The 26,857-nt window shown below is 33.2% G+C and overlaps 1 protein-coding gene across 1 annotated transcript in view; it reads right to left on the reverse strand.

The window, feature by feature from the left end:
- Positions 1-565: 565 nt before the first annotated feature.
- The window catches only part of Trpm (transient receptor potential cation channel, subfamily M), a 610,587-nt gene continuing 584,295 nt past the window's right edge, over positions 566-26,857 (reverse strand). The window contains exons 21-32 of the mRNA XM_085944074.1: positions 25,888-26,121; positions 24,102-24,224; positions 22,399-22,590; positions 20,121-20,303; positions 17,642-17,843; positions 16,304-16,397; positions 9,508-9,632; positions 7,055-7,196; positions 5,269-5,439; positions 4,783-4,920; positions 3,081-3,250; positions 566-2,134 (exon numbers count right to left, since the gene is read on the reverse strand). Coding sequence (XP_085800200.1) covers positions 1,971-2,134; positions 3,081-3,250; positions 4,783-4,920; positions 5,269-5,439; positions 7,055-7,196; positions 9,508-9,632; positions 16,304-16,397; positions 17,642-17,843; positions 20,121-20,303; positions 22,399-22,590; positions 24,102-24,224; positions 25,888-26,121 — 1,938 coding nt within the window. The 3' untranslated portion in view covers positions 566-1,970. The remainder of the gene's footprint in view (positions 2,135-3,080; positions 3,251-4,782; positions 4,921-5,268; positions 5,440-7,054; positions 7,197-9,507; positions 9,633-16,303; positions 16,398-17,641; positions 17,844-20,120; positions 20,304-22,398; positions 22,591-24,101; positions 24,225-25,887; positions 26,122-26,857) is intronic.

Raw genomic sequence — 26,857 nt, forward strand, 5'->3', positions numbered from 1 at the left:
TGATCAAATTATTCATTGGTAGTCGGGTTTTCACCATGTTTACACATTTGTTCTTCTTTCCTTCCAGACATTTTGAGAATGTTACAGAAGACATTCTCAAATGTGAATACAATGTTAAGTGTATTGTGAGGTGGATGACCAAAATTTGCATTGATCCATCTATGAAATAATTGCACCACGTGATCTCATTTGAGAAGGGACATAGTGATAACCCAACAGTTTGAAAAAAATAACAAAGACGTCTTTAGAAATACGGTATCAAATAATTTATAATATTTATATGTCAATATAATATTTGAATTTTAGTTCAACTCGGCGAGTTGAAAGAAACAAGTCTTGATTACTTACTTAAATGTAAAGAATTAATTAATATTCTTTTTTATTTAATTCTATAATTCATTAAGTATCCATCCATATAAATGATTATTTGCAAATACAAAAATCCACACAAACACAGCCTTTTCATTTATCTACGTTAATATTTATTTTTATGATAACATTATTATGAATACGGAAGATATAAAACCGGATCAGAGTATCTTTGGTTTATTACACATTCATTTCATAATATATCAATATATATATATATGTTAAATTCTTATAGTCTCTTTTAATACATATATCGATATAATATATACATATTAAATATTGGCAGCCATTTATATCTAAACAATCACATGCCGACTAATAAATAACGCTTTGTTAACAATATGGCCGATTGTAAAACATTTTTTTTTTAATTATTGTTTTAATAATTGTACACCATACCTTAATTAGAGTGTCCATAATCATATCATTATTATTATATGAAACAAATATACATAATAATATATGTGAAGGGTTCAAAATAATAGCGGGTTAAGTCCATATTTTTTAACTTAACAGATAGTAAATAATTATGTACACAGTTTATAATTCGACAGAGAAAACAGTAAGTTGCTTATGTTTACAAATTTGAATGAATTGGAAAAAAAATAATACGTGAGCCAATATCATTTTGAACCCCTCCATCCATAATTATATGTATGAAATATTCAGTTGTAAAATGGTGATAATTAATGATGATTGGATGTAATAATGTGTTAGACCAAAGATAATGACGAAAACCTTTTATAGAGATGGAGTCTAAATGTATAAAAGTGAAGTTGAAAAAAGAGCCCCTGCGCATTTATTCTATAAGTACACAAGAGTCCTATCGGCGGCTTTCAAGAGTGGTTTATCATATTTTTGTATTGAGGTATTATAATAATTGTAACAATGAGTTAGCCATCCAAACAGTCAAAACTGTCTATCTCGCTCTAAAAGTTAACACAGCGTAGAGAGGTGCAGTTACAACATAGCACTTATTGTAAAAATTATAATACCTCAATACAAAAAGATGAAAAACTACCCTCGATAGCGGCCGATAGCAGTCTTGCGTATGGAATAGATGCGCTGGTCTATTAATTTTAACACAAATTCTAAAGAGCCAGAAATGCATTAATTGTTTGTTGTATAGAAAAATGGCATTTATGACAAACTGAAGTTCGCTTTATTGATTTTATTGATTAGAAGAAGTCTCCATTTGGAAGAGAATGGTTTTCTTCAATATCTTGAAGACCAATATTATAATAAGGTTGAATATTACATACAACAAATTAATATCAGTCAATTATAAAAGTGAACAAAAAAATTTTGAATCTATATCCAAAATACCCCACGATAATAGAGTAATTATTATTTTGGATGTTAGGTACATAATTATTGATATTTGTAAATAATGAAATTGTACATTAATTTGTAATTAAGCAAATTTTGATGTTTTATGGACTTGATTCACTATTATTCCGAGCCTACATCATATTTAAAATACACATTATATTGTCTCAAATTGTTTAAGATACAAACAAATACTTGGTATTGACGTGTTGAGTTAGTGGCACAGCAACACTTGAGCATCGATAATAATTGTTATTTACGTTAGTCATAGGTTAGCACATTGTTTCCGAGTTCGGTTGGTGTGCCGAGGGCGGAGGTTGCTGTTCACCCGAATCGTGCAGCGGTAACGGGGGGCGAGGCAAGGCGGGCGGTAAAGATGGCCGACGTTCGCTACCCAGGCGACAGAGAGAGGCTTCGCTGGACACGTTTGTCTCACCTGAAATAATAAATAAACAAAATTTACTTGACAGTATTCGCTAGGTGTCACTGTTAACGTAATATTATACCCTGTTTACACTTGCAAGGATTTACTGCTGACATAACATGAAAATGTATGTGTAAACATGTATATTATCCTGCAGTTGCAAGATTGCATGCATGAATCAAAAAGTTTGGAAGCTTCTGAATTTTCATGCGACAGTTGAGATTTTTTCGATCAATCAATTCAACACTATTAAAAGACTAGTGAAATGCAAACGTTCAAAAGCTCTTAGTGCTCCATCCCGCTCAGAGCTGTCTATCTCTCTCATCCCATCCAACAACTGTGGTCCAGAGTTAGCCCCAACCGTGAAAGTAAGAAGGTAGAAAAGGTGCTCGAGTTGTTAGCGCATCTGAACTTGTCTGTGAAAAAAATTGGCGTATGGTATGCAAAGTTATATCATACATAATTTTGAAAAAATTTCTGAGAAATTATATTATAACCAATAGAAAAAATCTTTTTGAAAAAAGTAAGACACCCCTCAGGATCGAACCTGCATCTCTCGGGTGTCGGGCTTTTAATACTCTCTGAAGTGTTTTCCAACTTGAGCTATTATTTTGTATTTTAAATCAAAGTAGGTAGTATTACTTTAATTACTAACCGACGTCACGGATCACTCCAAGATTTTTTGTTGTAACTTACTTGTACTTGCTAATAATATTTTATTAACTATTTTTTATATCATAAATTATACTATTGTTACTATTGTTATATCATAAATTAAAAAGGATATCATATGAATTATCTCTATCAACGTCAAGATGTCGAGGAAGACCCAGGAATATCAAGTCTCCCTCTCGAGAGTGTTCTAGCACCCACTTTCGGAATCACTTTTGTACTCCCTGCTGCCATATGAGTGAACTTGAATGAATAGATAAAAGTGTGATCAAAACAGCATACATACCTGAACTCTGTCTGATGGTTTGCGGCGGCGGGTGCTGTGGGACGGGAAGATGAGTTTCTCCGCTGAGACCGGAAGTGCCTGCCGCTGCTCCGCTCGGTGACCCTCGGCCGGCTCCTCGCATCGGAGAAGGCGGCTCTCTCACTTCAAATGCGCTCGCTCTTCTTAAACACCTAATGCAAACATATTAATCACTTGGTATACACCGCTTTATGACTTTATGTTGTTAAATGGCAGAAAAGCAAAATGCCATAATTCAATTAGGTACAGTACACTCTCAGTAATCCACCGCTCGATTATCCGACAACTTCTATAATCGGGTCTAGGACGATTTGGCACCGGACAACTGGACGCCACGGAATTCGAAAATAAATATACGTTAGGTACTTATAGGTACTTAAAAAAAATATTCAATATTATTATTTATATTTCAATGATTATATTATGATTTAATAGTTGGTGAGAATGTAAATATGCAGACGTATACAATGATTTAATCGTGAAAATGTTTAAGTTCCTACAAAAAAAGAGTTTTTTTTATTTTATATAAAGCCTTAAGCATGGTAATTCTCAATCTGAAATAAAGAATACATTATGTTAAGTGTAAAATGACTTCAAACTACTAAGTAGTAGATAGAAACTGATAAAAATACCTCGTCTACACGTGTCTACAATAGTGCGGCGTCCAATTGTCCGGAGGCCAGTCGTCCCATTCCCCTATAATCCGCCGTTATTTTTACTAGTTGAAAGCACAAAATCAAGCTCTATAATCCGCCGACATTCGGTTGTCAAATTCAGTAGTCCGCCGCGTACAAGTATACAACGCAGATGAGACGGGTTTACTTTGGAAACTTCTCCTTCGTAAAACGTACGTTCATCGCGGTCTTTTGGTCATAGGAAAAGCCAGGAAACCTAAGCCATTCAAGAATATCTGCCTCACTGAACAACTGGTTGTGTCAAGTGATTTACTGTTTATGTGATATAGTAAAGTTTATAAATATGTATAATTTAGCAAATACTTAATTTTGATTGTAAATAAAGCCGTTATTTGCAAGTACAAATTCCTCAAAAAAACTATTTTTACAAAATACCTGCTTTAATTTTTACCATATTTCGTATGTATCACTATAATCCGCTGCTTTCACTAATTGAACACTTGTCTGGTTTTTGGAGAAGAAAGATTACAATTCGGGTAGGCTGTTAAGTTCTAAGCTATGTGGACGTACGCTGAGAATGCAAAAGTATTTTGGACGACTCATTCATAGGATGTTCACACAATGATAGATCTTGCAAGAGATCTCTACCTACTCTCAGAAATGATAGATAAAAAGGAATAAATATATTTTTAATAAACTATTTATTTTATTCAACAAATAAGACAGAAGATTTTAGAATTTAACATTCTATATACTGAATATACATAATTTGAAAACATCTCATGCATATAAATACACACAAGATAAAATCATTTTGTAGAAAAAAATATGACACCCGATGGGACTTAAACCTGTACCTGCTAGATTCGCGCCAGTATGCATACTCTATCCAGCAGATGCAGGTTCAAGTCCCGTCGGGTGTCATATTTTTTTTTACAAAATGATTTTTTCTAGTGTGTAAATGCATGAAATGTTTTCAAATTATGTATATTCGAATAAATATATTTTGTTACTTGGAGCAGTTAAATATGAAGAGTTTGAAATCTAACCTTCCCGGTGGACCTTTAAATTCTCGGCTGTCAGTGACAGAGAGCAAGTGAGTGCTCATACTGCCCGGAGGTCTTCTCATGCTGAGTCCGATTTCATCTTCACCACCACCACTGCCTGACCCTTCCTCGTCATCATACCTGGAATTTGATTTGGATAATTTCTGTTCATACAACAAAAATTGCCTAATGATGCATATGAATTTCAACAGATTTTAAGTCAAATCCACTGCTGGATGAAGGACTGCTTAGCTCTTTTTACTTTTTTTGGTAACTAGCCCTTCGTTGTCAAATATTCTGCACAGATTTGATGAGATTGTCAATGCAACAGCCATGGCCTTGAAAAACAATGTGCCCGGGGACCACAGCTTCATATAAGACTACTATACTAACTTTGCTATTGTGGGTGCGCTTAAATTCAGTAAATACATAAAATCCTTTTAACTGATTTAAAAACATAGATTGGAATTATACAAGAAATAAATGTACCTTCTTTGGATGAGATTCTCCATAAGGAGGTAATCATTTTCCTCTGCATCTCGAAGGTGCTCTTTCTCAATATAGAGAGCAAACTCAGGGTTACTCATCTCAGAGGCGTGTCTTCTTCTGGCAGGAGATTCCCCTGGACGTGGTGGTGACAGCAGTCGTCTGGCTCCATTACTAAAACAATAGTAATGTATTCTTGAAGTCTACCTTTTTTAGAATGAATCCCGCTAATCTGTGATGAAAAACTATCATGATTTACTTGAAATACGAAATAAAATGAGAAGGTAACGGGCGGGAACAGTCCATTGTGCATACCGTTGCCGTAGATGTCATGGGAGCCAAGCCACAGATTTGGCAAACATGAGTAAAGTACACAAAATCATTTTAAAATTATCAAAGATGCAGTGGTCGATGGATTTAAGCCACAAAACTCTTTTGACTACCACACACGTGTGCTAACTATACATTTCAATATTTAGTGGTCAAGAGATATAACACACATAACTTCTAAGATACATACTATTTTTTTTAGTTATTTGTATAAAATAATAAAAAGATAATATCACAAAGTATATCTTCAAAGTTTCACCGTTATACATATGTTTAAAAACAAAAAAGTTCATTAAAAACATGTTACTTTTTTTGTCACACAAAATCTTTGCGCGCCTATTTCTCAGCATTACGATTTTGTGGACTGGCTCCCTTGACATCTATGGCGACGATATATACCGTTAACATGAAAATATTCATCTATAATATCATTTTCCTTCATTGATATAGAAGGAAATTATGGGGTCCCGACAAAACCGCCCAGACATTCGCCCAGACATCGCCGCCAAAACAATTTAGAAACTGCGACAATTTTTATATAATATATTTTAGATACACAATTTAAAAAAACATAGGAATAAAGATATAAAAAAAATATTGAATATTCAAAATTAATTTTCAATATTGTGTGCTAACCTTCTTAAATATTCTAAATTATTATTACTACCATACAAAGGTATTAACTAAAGTGTTAAAAGCTGATGATTTTAAATTACTACTCTACTAACAGCTGCAACGGATTAAATCTCAAATTACACTGATTATCGTAAGTATGTAAATTTCTATTGATATGCAATTCGAAAAACCCAAAAAACATTTCGTCAGCAGAATATCTAACTTACATTTGAAATTTTTCAAGAGAGAGTTTTTTGAAACCACTTACGGAAATTATTTATTATCTTTATGGATAAATGTACGCATCATATTTTAGTAGGATTATTGATGAGAAAATCGGAGCATACACTTGTCTATATAAATAATAAATAACTGAAGTAGGCTGTTTCAAAAAAATCTTCTGCAAAATATTTCAAATGTGAGTTAGAATAGTTCTGCATTCAGCTGACGACTTGTTTTATATATTTTTGTATTTTTAGCGGGCGGTTTTTTCAATGCGAATTCGTCCGGGTGGTATTGACTGGTATGTGGGCATTTGGTTTGGCGGCAATGTCCGGGCGCTTTTTTCGGGGGGCCGAAATTTTTATTGATGAAACCAGTAAATTATCGGTTTTTAAAGTTTTAAGTTTGTGTTAGTATTAATAGAAGGCTGTAGGTATAAAATTATTATACCTATATATTTGAAAAGGCGACATTATATAAATATAATGGAATTCTAATTCCAACAAAATACAAAAAGAATTGAAACATTTCAAAAAAATATTTGCAATTTGTAACTGTTTACAGTTGTCTAACAGAAAAACTTTGGTGGACATGACCGACTGACTGTATGTAAAATACATACCTTGGTGTTCTAGGCGGTGAAAGAAGTCCACAAACTGTTTCCAGTTCGTCGGTGATGCTCGTGTATTCCGCGTGCATGGCAAGAAGCATTTGTCTCGGACCCCGCGCTCCTGTAGGCCGGGCACCTTGAGACACTACGTATTCTGAAAGATTGTAGAAGTTTCATTATGTACTTCAAATAATTAATGCTAAAATAGGCATATTTGTAACATGTTTCAATTTATTCTATCGGTAGAGTTTTGTGATTTATCTTAGAGGTGCGACGATAAATGCGGGATATATACAGTGGCGGCTCGTGGATAAGATATTTGGGGGTGCTGCGATTGATTAAAAATATAATTAATTATATAAACCGATTCACTGCGGACCATTTAATTACTTTTTAATTACCACATTTAAATAACATGCTAATTATATCTAATGGACCTTTAATCAGGACACAACAGCTGTGGCGTTCGCGCTGTAAGGATTAAAAATAAAGAACTTTGCATAAATTGCTTGCAGAAATAAATTTTAACAATGTTAATAAATCATTATAGCTATATTTCTTTCCTCGCTATGGCGCGCCCACGCGCAACACAGAAACAGGGAAATACTGAAATCAGACTGTCTGACAAGCTGCGAGCACCGCTGCCCGCGCCCCTCCGTCGCCCACTCGAAAATATTATATTGAGATCGGTACTATGCAAAATCAAGTACCTACCGCGATGTATGATAATTTTATTGGACATTGAATGTATCGATGCGCGGGCGAGCTGATTATATGTTTAATAATATTGATATTTTTATATAATATACATAAACTTATGGATATTATAATATTATATTTGTCTCAATTTGCTTGGGGGTGCTGCAGTACCGCAGTGCATATGGACGAGCCGCCACTGGTTATATTATATTTTAAAATTATGTATGTTCAATAAAAAGAATGTTGCATTCTTAAATCTTGTGAATTGTTCATTAGTTAATTACAATTATGTATCGTCTTTTGACTTTATTGAAAAGCGTGGGGGGACATGCACGTCGAAGGTCAAAATTGAGTTTTTATTGTATTTTCAAACCATGATCCTGGACACTCCTTAAACGTTGTAGATAATCTATTTATATAATTTTGAAGCCTTATTATCCTTTATAGTTATTTTACACATTTGATGACTGCATGAAGTATTTTTGTTACATAAAATAGTATTCTTTTAAACCTCTCGCTCTAATGTTTTAGAATATAGTCATATTTCGGTACAGAACTGTGCAGTGGTGTTAAGATTTTTTACATTTATTAATTTTTAAACGCATTTATAAAACCATTAGTATAATTTATTACGAGATAATTTTTGTAAAATATTCACGATAAAAAAATATTTTGATAATCTCTGTGATCCCAAATTTGACAAGAATTAGGCATTTTATTATTCAAAAAATCGGCAAGATTAACACATTTCAAGATGATTCTAAGGATACTTATTATAAGCTATGTCTTTGACCATTCAAGTGTAATAAACATATTATGAATAATGATTGCTTTATAATAATTATTGACCTAAGAATAAGGTAGTGTTTTTTTGAAATACGCCATTTCTGTTGTCATTCCCCAGTTGTTAAGCTACAACATACGGCCGTAGCCATAAATTGACAAACTATGATTAGAGTAGGGAGTAAAATTATGTTAACGCGCGTGTTTGAACATGTACCTAACCGAATTTTTTTTTATTTTTTTTTTAAACGGTACATGTTCAAACACGCGCGTTAACATAATTTTACTCCCTACTCTAATTATAGTTTGTAAATTTATGGCTACGGCCGTATGTTGGAGCTTAACCACTAGGGAATGACAAAAGAAATGGCGTATTTCAAAAAAACACTATCTTATTCTTAGGTCAATAATTATTATAAAGCAATCATTATTCGTAGGATGTTTATCACATTTGAATGGTCAAAGATATAGCTTATAATAAGTATCTTTAGAATCATCTTCAAATGTGTTAATCTTGCCGATTTTTTGAATAATAAAATGCCTAATTCTTGTCAAATTTGGGATCACAGAGATTATCAATATAATTTTTTATCGTGAATATTTTACAAAAATTATCTCGTAATAAATTATACTAATGGTTTCATAAATGCATTTAAAAATTAATAAACGTAAAAAATTTTAACACCACTGCACAGTTATGTACCGAAATATGACTATATTCTAAAACATTAGAGCGAGAGGTTTAAAAGAATACTATTTTATGTAACAAAAATACTTTATGCAGTCATTAAATGTTTAAAATAACTATAAAGGATAATAAGGCTTCAAAATTATATAAATAGATTATCTACAACGTTTAAGGAGTGTCCAGGATCATGGTTTGAAAATACAATAAAAACTCAATTTTGACCTTCGACGAGCATGTCCCCCCTTAACATATTTCACCTTTTCCTTAGCACAAAGAATTATTCATGATACATTACCGTGTACTGAAACAGCGTCAGTTGAGTTGTCAGGTTCAGAATGTGTCTGCGAGTGCTGTCTTCTGGGAGGGTAGTGAGGACCTAAAAAGGCGCTCCCTGCAGCGTCACTGCCTCCTTCCGAAGATCTGATGATGGAATAATAACATGATAATCATATTTTTTCACAATTTATTATACTACAGTAAAATGATATTTGGCAAAATCAACAATGTTTATAATATAATTTTATAAAGTAATATCATTTATTTAATGATGTAGATATGGTTTAATTATTATTATAACCCATGGAAACTTTATTATGCATAATTAATAATATAAGCTTTATTTGATAGAGGTTTTGGTAGAGAATATATTTAAATGTCAATAAAAGAAAACCCATGTCGGAGAAAGTACTGAGTGTCTATGATGTTTTATTTCTATATTGCTACAATAGTTTTTACAGAATGGTCTGGCGCCACAACTTGACACTTGGTCAACTGGACGACAAACATCTGAGTGCCGCACAGATGAATAAATGAAGAAATACACGTAAGATACGACTTGAACCAACAAGAAGACAAGCAAGTCATTAGACATTCCAGTGAAATATTGAAAATATGTAAAAGCTTGTCTTATCGTCGCTATAGAATTGGTTTGTCGAATATCCGTTTTTGTCGAAATCGACCTTTTAATGCAGAATGATTTTTTGTATCTAAATGGACCAGAACCATCCTTTTCTTTAAATTACTTTGTAATGAATACATCATTCATATGCTGTAAAAAACAACAATTTAAATACCTCCATGTAGATATTTACATAAAAGCAGACTTGAGAGTGGGTCTATTGTTTGGGCCCCGCATCAGTTGAAGTACGGCCTTATGGTGGAGAGTCCAAAAGAAATTTTTGAGACTCCTTTACTTTCGTCTGTATGGATATTATCCGTGGCTCTATCCGACTGATTTTCTCTTAGGGATGCTTACATACTGTAGCTTAAAATTTAGAAGGGATCTTTATTTAGCTATATATTTTTTCAGACTTATACGCGGCGTAAATGTGAACTCTGCCATTCTTGGTGGTGTTGGCTTGTGTGTCTCTGATAATTACCTTAGGAATCCAGGGCATCCGTTGTTTGTTCTGCCACGGTGCAAAACAAACCTGCCAATAGTAATTTCAATTGGGAGGGCAATAACCATGTTTAATGAAATCGCTTCGGATATTGATTTATTCCACTTACGTGAGGGTGAATTTAGGTGGACGTTGTTTTATAAGTTTTTAAGATAGGGTCTATCAAAGTTCACTCTGTGTGCTTCCATATACTTTTACTTTGTTATTTTTGTTATTTTATTTTATTTCTTTTCTTATTTTATTTCTCATTTTATTACCTATTGTATTATTAACTCACACTTCTCGGTATTTTAATTTTTTTAAATTATTAACATTTATTTTATGTCATGTCGTGAAAGCTTTGAATTTATAATTTGTTATGTTCATTATATGTAAAATAAATAAATTTGATTTGATTTGAAATATAGGATAATGAAATTTGTTTTTCGTCTCCTGAACATTTGACATTTGGTCTATTCGACAAACCAATCCTACAGCGACATTATTATAAGTAGGACGGCCTAAATATACAGAGTTAGTCGAAATAAATCTTTTTATATTAATTAAGCTTAGCTGTAAGGTTTATAACGTACATTTTACATGCCTAGTCTGGCCTATTCTGGCCAATTCCAGGAAGGCAAGCCATACTAGCCATTCTAAGCCATCGGTTAATGTATTTTGATATGCGATCATTTAACCGATTCTATGCCTTTAGCGATATTTCTCGCTCTATGAGGCCGTGATCGACAGGCCCCGCACATACAAATTTCGCGAGTTATCTCGCCACACTTTACACTCAAATTACTAGCCACTGTCGATTAATTTGCATAATCTAAAAAGTTAAACACACATTAACATCTATTTTAATATTTATGAAATACTAAGCAACAAATTATCAGTATTACAGCGATTGTAGTACAAGCTTCACTCTATATTCAACGTGTGTCGTTAGAAAACTGCGGCCTGACAGATACTACCATAGTAATATTGTGAGGTATAGAAAACGATAAATTCGGCTGGCATTCGAGAAGACTCAGATGCTTTTGTGAGACTGCTTAAAATATTGTTATTGTCGTGATCTTCGAATAAAAACTATTCTCCGTCACAACGGATGCAGTCTAGGCCTCGTTTCGCAAACCAAACAGCTTTATATTAGACGTGCTTTGTCAATTTTCTGCTACAAACCCTAACGTATGTGTGTTTTTTCGCGCATGTCATTAATCTGTGCAGAAGTCAGATGTCCATCCATCATCCTGTTATCCTGGCATATTCGTTTTAGCAAGATTATTAATAATTCAAAAGATTCTGACGTTTGAGCACTTTACCGCATTATATTCTGATTCTGAAACATGGTGACATATTAAAAGAAACATTAAAAATATTTGAATAGTTTCACCTATAGTGTTACGACTATATAGTCATTACAGGAATGGGGAAAGTACTTAATTATTGTATTACATAATATACTATTAAGTAGGTATCCTATTACTAAGGTGTATTGTAAAAGAATAATTTGGATTGTCTATTGGAAATATAGATAGAAGATATATTTTTCAAAAAAAAGCATTTTTCAGAAAAAAAAAACTACAAGGGTTTTCTTCTAAGAAAAAAAATATAATTATGTAGTGTTTTGCCTAAGTACTGTTTTATGGATAGTTAGTTTTTTCTACTGTCTACAAAGGCTATAAAGGCCGGTTCGGATTAGTCGAGTGATTTAGTTACCACTAAATGATTTAGTAACTGAAAAGTGTCCGAACACAGTACATTAGTGAGTGCCGCGTCAAAATGAACAGAGCACAACGTAACAAAGCAAAAATACATAATTAATTATTTTTTTTATTCAACGAATAATTGACAAGATTTAAGAATGTAACATTCATTTTATTAAACATACATAACTTAAAAAACACTTCTGAGAATATATTATAACCTATAGAAAAAATCTTTTTTTTTATAAAAGATGACACCCAGCAGGTTTCGAACCTGTGTGATGTGTTTTGAAATTAAGTATGTTCAAAAAATAAATAAGTTAATAAGTTCATTTATAATGGCTATATTAGAAGAATTGGAGGAAGAAATTCTATGATAACTAATGAACTTGACGAAAAATAACGTATTCAGACTTGTCTCGTGGCTTGTTTAGTATTTAGTGAGAGGTGGTGGGGTCGCTATTTCACCGAAAAATTAGAACAAAATTGATTGACTCAACTAAATGATTTTACTAAATTACTCGACTAAATTTGTCTGTTCGTACACGTTTAGTTACTAAATTAGTAGCCACTCAACTAATCCGAACTGGTCTTAAGAAAGTATATTTTTATAGATGTTATTAAAAAGGTGTAAAAAAGAAAAATGGTTGATAAGAAAGCAAAAATAAATATAGAAGAAGATCTGCGTCTAAAATTTCAGCATTATTTATAACAAGGTTAGATCTAGAATGAAATATATTATATAATTTGTGATAAAAATGAATATTAATAAAATAAAAAATTGACATTTGTGAAATATATTATATAATACGAAGATAGTTTGGATTACAACAATTTATAGTGGTTCTAATGAGCTTTTGTATTCCAACAGCTGTTGATGGCGATTTATTAATGTTTTTAGTGTGGTCGAAGTGGTAGCCAAAGAAAAATGAATATTTTGTACACAAGCACATTGCAAGATAACAGATATGAATTTTTATTTATTGTTTTGAAATTTTATTATTATAAACGTTTAATATATGCGATTGTCAATTCAAATATAATAAATAATGATGGGTTGGGTTGGGTTATTTGGCTGTGTACAATAATTGATAACATTATGGTATGTGTTTTCACAGGAAAATCTAGCTATTTTTATGTTATAATGTGAATGCTTTTGTTCCAGCACAAGTCGAATATTATGTTTTCTGTTCGAAATAATTGTCAATGTATATATTTAATAAAACAATATTATAATTAGGGAATCCAATCCCGAGCCAAAATTCTGATCCCGGGATTTCGGGATTACAATTTGACAATCCCGGGATCCCGGGACTGGTCCCGGGATTGGGATTTTTTTCCATTGTTAATATAAAATTTTTATATTTACAAATAACATTGATAAAATCGGTCAAAAATAAATCTAGTATAATTTATACTATTTAAGACATTTATTGTTAATATTGTATACTTGGAAATACACAAGTTTAATGGAGTAAATAATATTGTAATATAAATAATAATGTGAATTTAATATGAGATTGCTATTTCTGATAGTAAAGACATAATGAATAGATCAGCGAGATTTAAAATAGTAAAGCAAATAATCATGGCGTACTTATGGCCTTTCCGCTTCATAAATCTAATTAGTCAGCCAAATATGAAACTGCCGTAAAACGTATGATATCATGGTGGAATTACTTTTTTAAAAGTGCGAAGCATTGTTTTTTTACCAATCTTTCTCATTTTTAATATTCTATGTGAAAAAATAAAATGAATCGGCAACCTACACATCAAACTTCATTCATAATCAGTTTATTTCTAATGTAGTTATTTTGTATTAAAAGTATTTTTTCTGTTATATTTTCCATAAAAATTGATAAAAAAATCAATCCCGAAATCCCGGGATTATGTTTATCAATCCCGGGATTCATAGGTATCGAAAATAGCCCGGGATTGGATTCCCTAATTATAATGTATTCAGTAAAAATAATTTCTGGAATTCACTAATTGGCGTTAAACGTGGTTTTAAAAACAAAAATATTGATAAACAAAAGATTTAGTTAGACAATTCAAAAGATTCATACTTTTTTTTTTTATTGAGGTTAATTAAATTTTATTTATAAATAAGCTGTTTTCTTTAAATAGCACTTGTTGAATTGAAAAACTAATCTCGAAATCTCATGATTCAAATATTTTCAATCCCGGGATTTCAGGATCAAGAATTCGTACAGGATTGCCAATTCAAGTAGAGTTTGTCGGTGAAACCTTTTTTTAGCTCTTTCCAAGAAAAAGAAAAAAAACACAAATATTGATACATATAGTGTATTGTACCAAAAGTGACTAATACTTCAAATACATTATCATCACGTTATGTGCTGTCACGTGCTGTCAGAGTAAGCTGCCGCTACGAGAAAAAAGAGTGTAATGTCATTTTTCTTGGTAGGTATTTAAAATGACTGAAATTCAGACTGATGCTCCCATCCCGTAGCACATTTGGAACCTTTAAAGGAACATTGTCAGCAAAATCTGCTGAAATCGCCAGAACAACAATGAGGTCACCTCACGTGTACCGCGCTACATCAGCAACCGCATGACTCAATGAACATTTATGTATTACGTTCTCCACATTTTTGACACTCTTTGTTTTCATTTTTTTCTCTATGGATTTTCTATTAAATTATTATCTATGGTTGGGTTTTGTTCAAAATATTATCATTTTAACGTACACACACATAGAAACTGTTAAAATTAATTGAACACTTTCCGTAATTGAATTTATAGAGATAGTGATCATTCAAAATATTCTGCTGAATGACGAAACCATAGACTAAATTTTTTCGCCATACCAGTATGTGACAACACGTGACGTGATCATAACGTAATCGCAACATTTATTTCGATACTTTTTTGACATCCCCAAAGTGACGATGACATTTTTGTAATTCACTAATTATTGAATGCAGTGAAGGTGCAGTCAACATATTGTGCGTACCAGTTACAAATGCTTAGCAAAACAAAAAGATATATGTAGTGTTATGAAAAGATCTTGTATTTTTATAATTACATTTTTGGTGAATGTTATGTGTGTACATACATTATAATATAAGCATAAAAAGTGTAACTTATCGCAACATAATATTATCATAACGTATAGTGACGTTATGAATTTTGTATAAGGAAACATAGATAGAAGAAATTCAATGAATAAAAATTTATATTTTTATAGAAGCCAATAATGATAGAGGTACATAGTATTATTCTATAGGTAGGGACTAGGGGGGTGTGCAAAATTGTGAATATTGATACAACTTACACTCTGAAATGCATGAAACAAATGTATAATAGTAGTTATGAGTTAGTCTGCTGAGTCCAATGGAAATATTTCAGTGTAGAATGGTATAAAATTGTCAAAAAATAGTAATTTTGCTGAAGTTAATGTATGTACTATTGATTTAATTAGAATATTTGTAATAATATTATGCAAGTATCTAATAAAGGTATTTTTAAACGTATCAGTCTTGCTATTCAATCAGTCTCCGTTTCCGTCAAGCTGTCAGATAAACTGACGTGTAAATGCAAAACTGAAGCAGCCAACTGAAATGCCGACTGTTTTCGTATCCGTTTTTAGAGTTGCCAGTTAAATTGACGCGTAAATTACTGTATCGCCATATTTTTCATACTACTTTTCTAATTTTGATTGAAATATTATATTTTATTTAAATATAGGTACTGCATTACATCAACCAATATGTTTATAAAGTAATTATAAAAATAATATTCATTTTGAGTGTAAAAAAAATACGTAAATATACACCGTCGATTCCGAACTGACTTGGCAACTGAAACCTCGGCTGAACGGACAACTGATCGTCTAAATACACCGCCGTTTCAAAACTGAACGGACCAAAACGGAAACCTCGAATGAACGGATAACAGAACTGACGTTTAAAAGGACCTTTAAACCTAATATATTTTGATTATTTATGATATTAGAAAAAGAAAATATTGTTTATTATCTCACCTTCTTGTATTGTGCCTGCGTCTAAGTACGGTCCGTCCAGGATCTCCTCGTAACGAAACCACTTCAGATAAGCTCTCCAGATCAGCCGATCCACCTATAGGACATAATGATACTATTATAAACATCAATTGGAAAAGTCTGAGAAATATACCAAACTATTAAAAATAATCATACATAAAATCTTGGACTGAGTTGGATTTGAGCACACATCATTCACTGACCTGGTGAGTCCTCGTAACCAAATCAGCTAATGATACAAGTCCTCCAAATAATTATCTCTAATAACTATTCTCCACCATCCCCTCTCTTTTAACCTGTAATGTTAGTTGGACACATAGAAGGTCTGAAAGTCCTTTTCCACTCCCGTTCAGCCACCAGACTTGTAGTCTCACAGCGTCTTATCGACTCTCTGATTTTGTCGACAATAAACACTTTGACACTGGTGTTTATTCATTTTTGCAATACATAAATACTACTAAATCTTGTGTACCTAATTCAGTCTTGAATGAAAAAGGATTTAACGGGGAGTATTGTGCTACACCCACGATGGCCGTGCGGCTTAAGCGTCGGCCTATATCTGTTTTGTATGACTTCAGTCTCGTGGCGCCGATCACTGTCTGGCTTTTTATTCCGAAATCATAGGTTGTTTAGTTAGCGCTTACATCCGCTAGAGTACATTTATTCAAAATAAGATTCAATCACATATAAATATTGATTGTTGTTGAAAATATAAAATAATTTATCTCGCTATTTTTATTTATCAGTTATTTATACCTAAGTCTGTATTTTAAATATAGAAGTATTTTAAAATGTCTAGTTTTACGGGTTAAATCATAAATTGTTATGGAACATATTATACACAACAACGGATATTTTCAAAGATGATAGGTATTATATTTTGAACGTATGTTACGTTCATGTTTAGGAAAATGCATAATTCAAACTAATGCTTATTTATAAACTAATTATATCAAACTAATTGAGCTTTTGAAATTTCATCGATTTAGTGTACCTATTCATCAGTAGTAATATTGGGTTATCTTCTTATTTCCCGTAAATATATCTGACAAGCGTGGTTACTCCACAGCCTACCTCTTTCCAAAAGTCACCCTTCGCCACTGATGGACTTAATAGGTTGAGCAAGTGGCTGACATCCATTTCTCATAAAAACAAAATCTGTTAATACAAAGGCCCATTTGATCTTATTAGGATCGGACATGGTCGAGATTGTACAAGGGGCATTTGGCAAGAGGCAATTTAAAACATTTTACTAATAATTTACATTTTCAATTATTTTAATCAATTAAAATTTGTGGTAATAAATAATTAAGTAGTTACGCTTTTGATCATCAGCAGCATCGTCGGTGTCTTTCGAGTCGGTACTGGGCTGAATCAGCAATGGAGCATTTGGACCTGGTTCTGGATGAGTGGCTTCTGCACCTTCGACCGTTCCTACTCCCGTCACCTGCACCCTTTGGCCATCCGATGAGCCCGATGTTGATTCAGGTCTTCTGCCATCTATTGAGTGGATCACATCCAGCTGAAATCGACCACTTACATTAATAAAATTGCACTATAAATGTACCGTATTACCGTAAGGATCTAGATAGTTAGGGTGGAATGAAGAAAGTGTGGGACAGGTACTGCGTGAGATAAGGTGATACAATAGGCCTGATCTAAACACAGTCAGCTATACCAACTATAAATAATAAACAGAGTATCTTTGCCTGGTTTCACACGTGGGAAGAGATCGTATCTGCGTAGCCTAACAGTAATGCATAAAAAGACTGACTATAAATGATTTTGGACTGAAGCAAAGTTTGACGGAGAAAACTGGTTAATTTATTATTCAGATAAAAAAGCATCTTTGAAATCAACATAAAATAAATTAAGAAAGTGGTTTTCAAACTTCATCGTTTCATGATGTCCTCAAAGTATAAAGATTTTCTTTTATCTTTTCTCAACTGTTAATTGAAAGGTGTTCTTACAGATTTTGAGATGCTTTTAGCTTTTCCAAGCCATCAAATCAACATTAAAAAAAAAGTTTAACAAAAATATAGTACATAATATCTAGAAATAAGAGATAAACGTGAGTTTTGAAAGAAAAATAAATCTAAATGACACAGTGCTGAAATAAAGGAATGTCCTCTGAAATTAAGGACGAATGGGGTTATAAAAGAGCAGTTTATACCACGCAACAGCTCACTGTATTAAGAATGTCTGGAATTATATTCAGTGCACACACTTTGAATAGAACTCATTTGATAGATAATTATTTATGTTGCCAAAGATATTTGAAAACAAGGAATTTTTCACCTTATGTTGCGGTGTTTGGTTCATGTTGGATATTATATTATTTTCGTATGGTTTCACACACTCATTCAGTAATTGTTTGGCTCTACAATTCCGTATGAATCTGGATCCTATCTCCCAGAGATGGTTTCTAAGAAATTTGAAAAAACGACATTTGATCCACTGCTTCAGAATGCCCTCGATGGCCGCGCGGCTTAAGCGTCGGCCTATAGCGTCGAGGGTCCCAGGTTCGAATCCTGGGTCTGGCAAGTACACATATTATTTTTCAATTTGTGTATGAAACAGAATATGGACCTAATAGGTTGAGCAAGAGGCTGACATCCATTTCTCGTAAAAACAAATTCTGTTAACACAAAGCTTCACCCTGTGGAGGCCCATACGATCTTATTAGGATCGGATATGGTCAGAGAGAGAACTTCAGAAGTGGGGCATTCTACATAACATCATATATGTGTCGCTGAGTTTCAAAACCCGCTGTAAAACTTTTTCATTATGTTGAGAAAATCAATAAAAACTTTTTGAACTAAAAAGGTTTTTGAATGTTTCAGTAGTGTTATAGCGGGATTTGATAGACACATTGATTTTGTTTCATAAATGACAGTTAATCGTAGCGGCTTTTGAAAGAGGCGATAAAATTTTCATGTAGAGATTTTAATGACGAATCCAACGATATATATATCTTAATTATTTCAAAAAAGTGTTATAGCGGGTTTTGAAATTTAGCGACACATATATTATAGTTCAATGATACAACGATTATAAAGAAAACATATCAAAACACACAATGCATCTATATAATACAACATTTATCTCATTATTAAAACACCAATAACATCAAGAAGCCGACAAACACTTTTAAATGGTCCGGTCTATCAAATTGGATAACCTTAAATGGCGGGCTATGTAAACAGAATGGACACGTCACTCATGACAAAGAAACTGACATTCGGAAAGTCGGAAGGCAAATGAAGACCTGATCGACCTCGTACAAGATGGAGGGATAGTGTCGAATTACATTTAAAGACCTTGTGTATTTTAAACTGGAGGGAAGTGTGGATAGTTCTATGAACTGATAATTATGAAATATTTTGTATTGGTATTATTATGATTTTGCACTCTATTGCTAAGTACCCGCACGTTCTTGCTCAACGGTTATACTTTCATTCGAATATGTCTCAACGTGTGTACCATTTCGTTCAATACTTTTTTGTTCAATATCGAGGAAACGGCTCGATGCGAGAAAGATTCAAGGGCCGTAATTCTTGCTCGATGCTCGACAGAAATTCGCTTAAACATGACTCAATGTGTGCGCTTTGAATGAGCGTCTCGTGTCGAGCTGCTCGAGCCTATGGCCGCAACGATGAGCATGCTTCCAAGTCAAGATGTTCGATCGAGCGAAACCGTCGAGCAAGAACGTGAGTGGGTACTTAGCTTACGATAACAACATACAACATTCTACTAACTATGTACTAAGAAAAGAAAATGTCACATAAAAAAGATGAACCTTGGGAGGTACCAGAGTAGAGCAGGCCAGATCCTCTTCATCTTCCTCCCTCACGGGAACGTTGAATGAGAGGACGGCCGACTCTTCGAGGTAGACAGTGTCTGGACGGGCTTCTGTCAAGGCTCTAGTGATGCGTCTCCGCGGAACTGTTACCGTTGTGCCACCTTCTCCGTCAGATGCATTCTGGGTGAAGAGAATTAAAAAGTCATAGTTACAGAGACTGATATAAATATATAAAGGTTTTTTTATTATCATGCCGAATATAATTTTCGAAAAAAAAATGTGAAAATTGATTGTTTTTTTAATTACGTTTAGGTCTGTAATTTTGGCAAAATTGCAGTATTTGCTGTGACTTATATTCGTGGGGTTACTGCCAAAATTTAGTAAGTCTCAAAATCATCTACTTAATGTAGTACTAATTACAATTTGAAAGTTTGACATGCCCTCTAAAATCAGTCAATTGCTAATTTCTTTGTGCTTTATATGCATCTTCTATTATATCAGATCTTCAATTTTTTTCTAGCAAACATATAATATAGACCAGGGATGGCGAACCTATGGCACGTGTGCCACGAGTGGCACGCGAGATGATTTTGCATGGCACGCTAATGTTTCATTTTTAAGAAAAAAGATATTACTACTATATATTATATATTTTAAAACTATTGACGACAGGCATATGTATTTTCTTCGGTTTTTCATATTATGTCTACCAATCGATTCGCAAACAGAAACGACAAAATTCATGCATAAATAATGACAAATCGCATTGTATAAAAAATAGCGGACAAATGAGGCGTCTTATTCCAAAAAGCGATAAGTCCACATTTGGTTAAAATCGAGAAAAAAATACGCACGTATTCTTTGTATAATTTTACACAATATGTATTGATCTATAAATTCCAAAAGGCGACATAACCCTACGAAAAAAAATATTTTAAGTCTCGATTTATTACAAAAAGCGCCACGTCCGTGTTTCATATTATTTAAAGCTTGGTTGATTTCGCGCGTGTTTAAGTCAACCAATAAGGGAACGTTAAATATTGAAAAGGGCGTCTCCCATGCTGTAGCATCTGGTAAACTTATTACAGTGCCACGGAAATATGTGCCTTATGGAAGATAAAATAAAAAGTGAAGTACATGTAGCGCTAAGTCCAATTTTATTTTGCCTATATTTATTACATTTAAGAGTTTATCGGCTGAAACAAATTGCCATTTGGTTCTAATTTCGACATAGAATACAACGGGAAAAAAAACTCAAGTTAAAACAAATAATTGAAGCTAGAAACATAAAAACGTTGTTTCCCGATAATATTGAATTGTGGACTTGTCGCTTTTTGTAATTAGACGCCTCAAATCCTTTTCAAGATAATCATTACGTTCAATGTAAATATACAATTGCATAGGTCGGTCCTTAGGATCGGGCAATTAAAAATAAAAATATTCAATCAAAAAAACCGTATGCAATTAATTATCGGCAGTCATTCAAATATAATAACCGCTTGTTATTTTGACTCAAAAAAAATGGAAAACCGTTCAGTGATGGAGACTATAATATTAAAGAAGAGTGGTTCAAATGCTTCCACGATCTCTTTGAGAATTTAGAAAACACGACAGAAATATTCAAAGAACAAAAGATATGCCTTCGGCTAGAAATACAGTGAAACATAGAATATCAAGAACTCAATTGTAATTTTTAAACTTTTTTAATGGAATTCTTAAAAACTATTTTTCTAGAAAACTTTTAAAAACTTTTTTTTTCGCCACGAAAAACTGCTTGGCACGTCAGACAGTCGAAAAATATTATTTGGGAAATTTTGGCACACGTTCGTAAAAAGGTTCGCCATTCCTGATATAGACACAAAATCTGTTGTTGACTTTAAATACCTAATTTATCAATTTACCAAGTTTTGTGAGCAACCTCTACCGCAACTTATGAAATCTTTACTTGCACTAAATTATTAAAACATGGTTATAATTTATTTATTAATTCGATGCATGCTTGAGACAAGATCGATTGTTTGGGTCCTGTATCAGTTAAAGTACGGTGTTATGATGAAAAGGTTTTGAGGCTTGTTTACTTCAGACTGTATGGATACTATCTTATACTTAGCAAACTGATTTTTTTTGGGCTTACTTAATGTGGTTTAATAGTTAGTTAGAAGAGACGATTATTATTTCAAATCGATTTTAAACACTCAAAATCAAAATGAATGATCATAACAGAAGAGAAACGATAAAAATAATCGACACCACAGATATATTAGTAAAAGCTCACTTCTGATCTCTCACTGAATCTTCTCAACCTGTCCTGCACCCTGGCGAGTGGAGGCTCAGCACTGAGAGTATCGGCAGACCCTCCTCGTGCCCCCATGTGTGGGTGTGTCGCCATAAAACGATGGATCACAGCCAAATGGTTCAAGATTTGGTCCGACAGTTCTTCTAGCTTGCGTATCCGGAACTCTACACCCTGGTGACATTTTAAGATTTCTTTAAGTGATATGATTGTAAAGCAGCACTTCTTGCAATAAAAAAAATATTTAATTAGCTGTATAAAATTAGTGCCTTACTACAAGTAATCTATAAAAAAATATGGTAATATTTATATGTTTACAATTAAAATTTAATTAGCAGGAAAAAATGTTGAAACTACACTGATTTGAAAAAGGAATTACATCATCAATGCGTCTAGTACAGAGGTTCTCACGTGAAATTTAACTATGGCCACACAATTGACATTGACAGTTCTATGGAAACATCTGGTGGCCGCACCAAATTTCACTTTTATTGTGATTGAAAAAATTAATGCTAATTTTTATTTCTTAAAAAAATGGATCAATTTATTTATAGACAAGTCTATTTAATAAAAGATATTTGAAGATTTTAGTACATATCTATTTATTTAAAAATAATGCAAATTGAAATTCCTCAATACTCCTTTTTTCTAATGCGAGCCGCATAGCTGCTTCTGAGTTTACATCTATCAACTGGCTTCTATATTTCTTTTTTATGAAGTACATACACTGAATGATCTTTCACAGTATACAGTAGTAGGAAAATCGACAATCTTAATAAAGCAATTGTTGCCAATTCTTAGAATTGACTTGATTCTTGGTCAACGTATAACTTCGACCAAAATTTTTCAACCGTGGTATTATTAAAATGGTTTTTAAGTACTTGGTCATGACTCATTTCCAATAACGCATATTTAACGTCAGCCCAGTTAATTAAATTAAATACTGAAAATGATGTTGGTGGCCCGCACATGAGAACCACTGGTCTAGTAAGATATCTCATTTACCTAATCTGTATATATGAAGGCGTTATTGCAAGACAATAATATGCCACAGACACATAGATTGGAGATATAAGTAATTTAATGTTCTTGTTCGTTGTTCACATATTATTCTTGATCAACATCACTATTGTAACAGGAAAAATCACTATTCATATTTAAAATGTTCGATATATCTCACAAATAATTATTTTGTTTGAAGCAAGAAGGCATGGATGATTGACGTTTCGACTGGTGTGGCATATCATGTTATAACCATTTTCAGAGCAAAATTTGAATTTGCAAGAACTACACATAGATCATGTTGAGACATCTGTGTAATTTTTTTAAAAAGTGTCTTTAGTAAAACGTGAGTGTGCGCCCTGAGAATTGATATTAATCAAAATCAACAAATTCATAACCATGTGGCATATCATTGTCTTGCGATAAATCCTTCATATGTCTGCAAAACAGACAGTAAGTAATCGAAACATATAGACAAGAGGCCTATAAAATGTGGTGCTGGAGGCCGATGATCGGGATCCATCTTCACTGCTAACAACAACATGGAAACAGAAATCAGAAGACGGATTAGAAGAGATAGCGGGAGATATACCCTGGACTGGTAATGATGACATGAGGAGGCTAGAGCTCACCTCGAGCTGTTGCATCACGAGTAATGATATATTATATGAAATAATAGTAACCTGTATTGAAGATATTTGGAGATTCTCCTTTTGGTTGATGTCTTCCACTTTCTGTGACATGTTTTCCATTTTCTCAGAAGTGTTTCTTACTCTCTCTTCAGTTGATTGATTAAGCTTAAATTCCTGAAAAAAAAAATTTGAGGTTAATAAACAACTGTAGATTAAAATATTAGGATCTGATTCAGAACAATAACAAGTCATGAACACCTGCAGGTCTATTCTTAACAGTTATCACTTTTCCGTTATTATCATTGGTCAAAATTATATAATAATTAATTAATTGTAAATTTGAGAAATGTTGTCAACATGTGCGGAAATTTAATATACGTACTGTGAAAAGAATTTATTTTTATAATAATATTGAATAAAAATTGTCAAACAATAATTGTATGTGTGATACGGGCTGTATTGTTTTAAAACCGATGAAGCCGCATTCGGGCCGAGAGCGACTGAAACTGTCGCTCCGGAGCACGTAGAAAAAATATTTACGTATTGCTATTCCACGCGACAGACGACGCTCTTTCTCATTGCAAAGAAATCGAAATTAGATTACTGGGCGGTTTGGTACGAGCGATGTCGGATATCGCTCCCATCAACATATAATATTATTATTTAAAATAGCCGGTTAAAAACACATATTAGAATTTGTTTTTGTATATGAATCAATGGCTACGGTAATAGATCGGAACACTTTTAATTAATCAAATATAAATTAAATACCCATTTAAAAAAAGTCTTTTCGCATAAATTGAGTGGGTGGGTGTGCACCGCTCCAGCGCTCTCAAGGTAGAATCGCCACTGCACTTAACGTGATTAAACGGTTAGCGGCGGCTATCTTTAATTCTTGGTAGACATGTCGATCAAATTCGGATATGTTCGTGGGGCTGAGACCAAGTGAATAAGACCGAACACGAGCGGATAAAGTCGAACAAGCGCCATCAAATCGGTAATGTGCCGAACACGAGAATTTCGTATTGACATATCAACATAACCAACAATTTTATTAGTCATGTCATATAGTTTTGGTTCCCAAACGTCGAAATGCGCAAAGTTTTTTCAATAAACATTAAACCTTTAAATCTCAAATAATCGACATTACCTACAATTTTGCCAGTCATGTCAGCCGAACACGGAGACGTTGACGTAATTATTTTTTGAAATATCTTGCATCTCAATTCTCAATTTTGTAAAATTGACGTACTCTGTCTCGTTCTCACGTTAGCATGCTTTGACAGTTCAGACGGTTAATTTTTTTACATAATTAACCGCCGGAATACATAAAGTGATAAATGTGATATATTTATCACAATTAGCTCTTTTTCGATGTTAAGTGATATGTTAGAATAAGCCTGCTGCATCGTAAAACTCGACAAATAGCACGTAATAAAAACAACCTTACCAATGCTTTCTCATTTTGTACACGAAATGAATATCCTACTTCAAATCGATCCCAATGAAGAACACATTCATTTTTATAAAATCGGAACTGATCCTACGGACATTGAATAGATTTATACGGAAATAACTGACATGTCAATTCACTTTACGGTGAAAATCTAGGAACGTAAAACTCGGCTGTAAAACAAAGTATTGGTATACTGAATTATATGATTGTCCTTGCAGTCCAATATGCAAGATACTGATTTCTCATACCAGGGGTTTCAGATTTGATTCCTTATAAGGTCACATCAATGTGATTTTCTCAAGCCTGGGTATTTCTGTAATACTCACTGCCCCAATTAGAGCCTCATGGTCTAGTGGAAAAAAAATTTTAAATAATTTTTACCTGTTCCCTAAAATATCCTTCTATGCATTCTTCTTCAAAGTCGTATAGTCTCTCCATGTCGTCTTTCTCGAGGAACAGCTTCAAACCATTATCATAGGTCTCCCGCACCCCCCGAGATTTCCTCTTGAACCATTTTAGTAGCAGATACACGTGAGATAGCACTATGAGAGGTGGCGGCAAAACAGGTTTCTGCTCGTACGCCATCACCACAGTGAAACGTTGGAACATCCACACCTAGACAAAGTGTACTATGTTTTATGTTTCGTTTAATTTAAAAATGTTCAGATATTATTTCAACCCTTTGGATGCTACGATGTTTTTCAAAATTCGGGTGAGGATTACTACCACTCTAATTGATTCTGCGAAATCGGAATGTTGTGAAAACATGTTTCGTAATTAATTTATCGATTTGAATAGATAATGAGGCAATTAGATATTATAGAAGCAAAACGACGATCGCTGTTCCTGGCCATTGTCAAAAACAACGATATATCGTTGCATAGCATCCAAAGGGTTTTAATTTACATCATGAGATGTTCAAATTACCATTATTTACATTACAAAACAACAAAATATCTTCGTGATATTAGTTTTCGAACATATTATGCGAACCAATGAATATCAGTGGCGAAGACTGCCTGTTAAGAGGAAAGTGAACGATTCAAAACCGAAACATACATGGACAGACATTTACGAACATATCGCGAGTGGAAAACTACAAGGTTCTAAGTGTTTGTCCTTGGAGAAACAAAAGCAACAATGAGGCAGCTTAGAATACTACTTCATTGTTGGGTTTGTTTTTTCAAGGACGAACACTTAGAACCTTGTAGTATTCGGCTCGCGATATGTTTCAACATACGAATTATAAAAGCTCACAAACAATATAAAAATGTGTACATCTTGTATACTGCCCTGCTAAGTAAAAAGACAGAGTTTTGGTTTTGGTAAAGTCAGAGAACCAAAGTTTTTA

The sequence above is a fragment of the Rhyacophila brunnea genome, unplaced genomic scaffold (assembly GCF_057557595.1).
Source record: "Rhyacophila brunnea isolate RB1 unplaced genomic scaffold, BYU_Rbru_1.0 scaffold_16, whole genome shotgun sequence".
Taxonomy (NCBI): domain Eukaryota; kingdom Metazoa; phylum Arthropoda; class Insecta; order Trichoptera; family Rhyacophilidae; genus Rhyacophila; species Rhyacophila brunnea.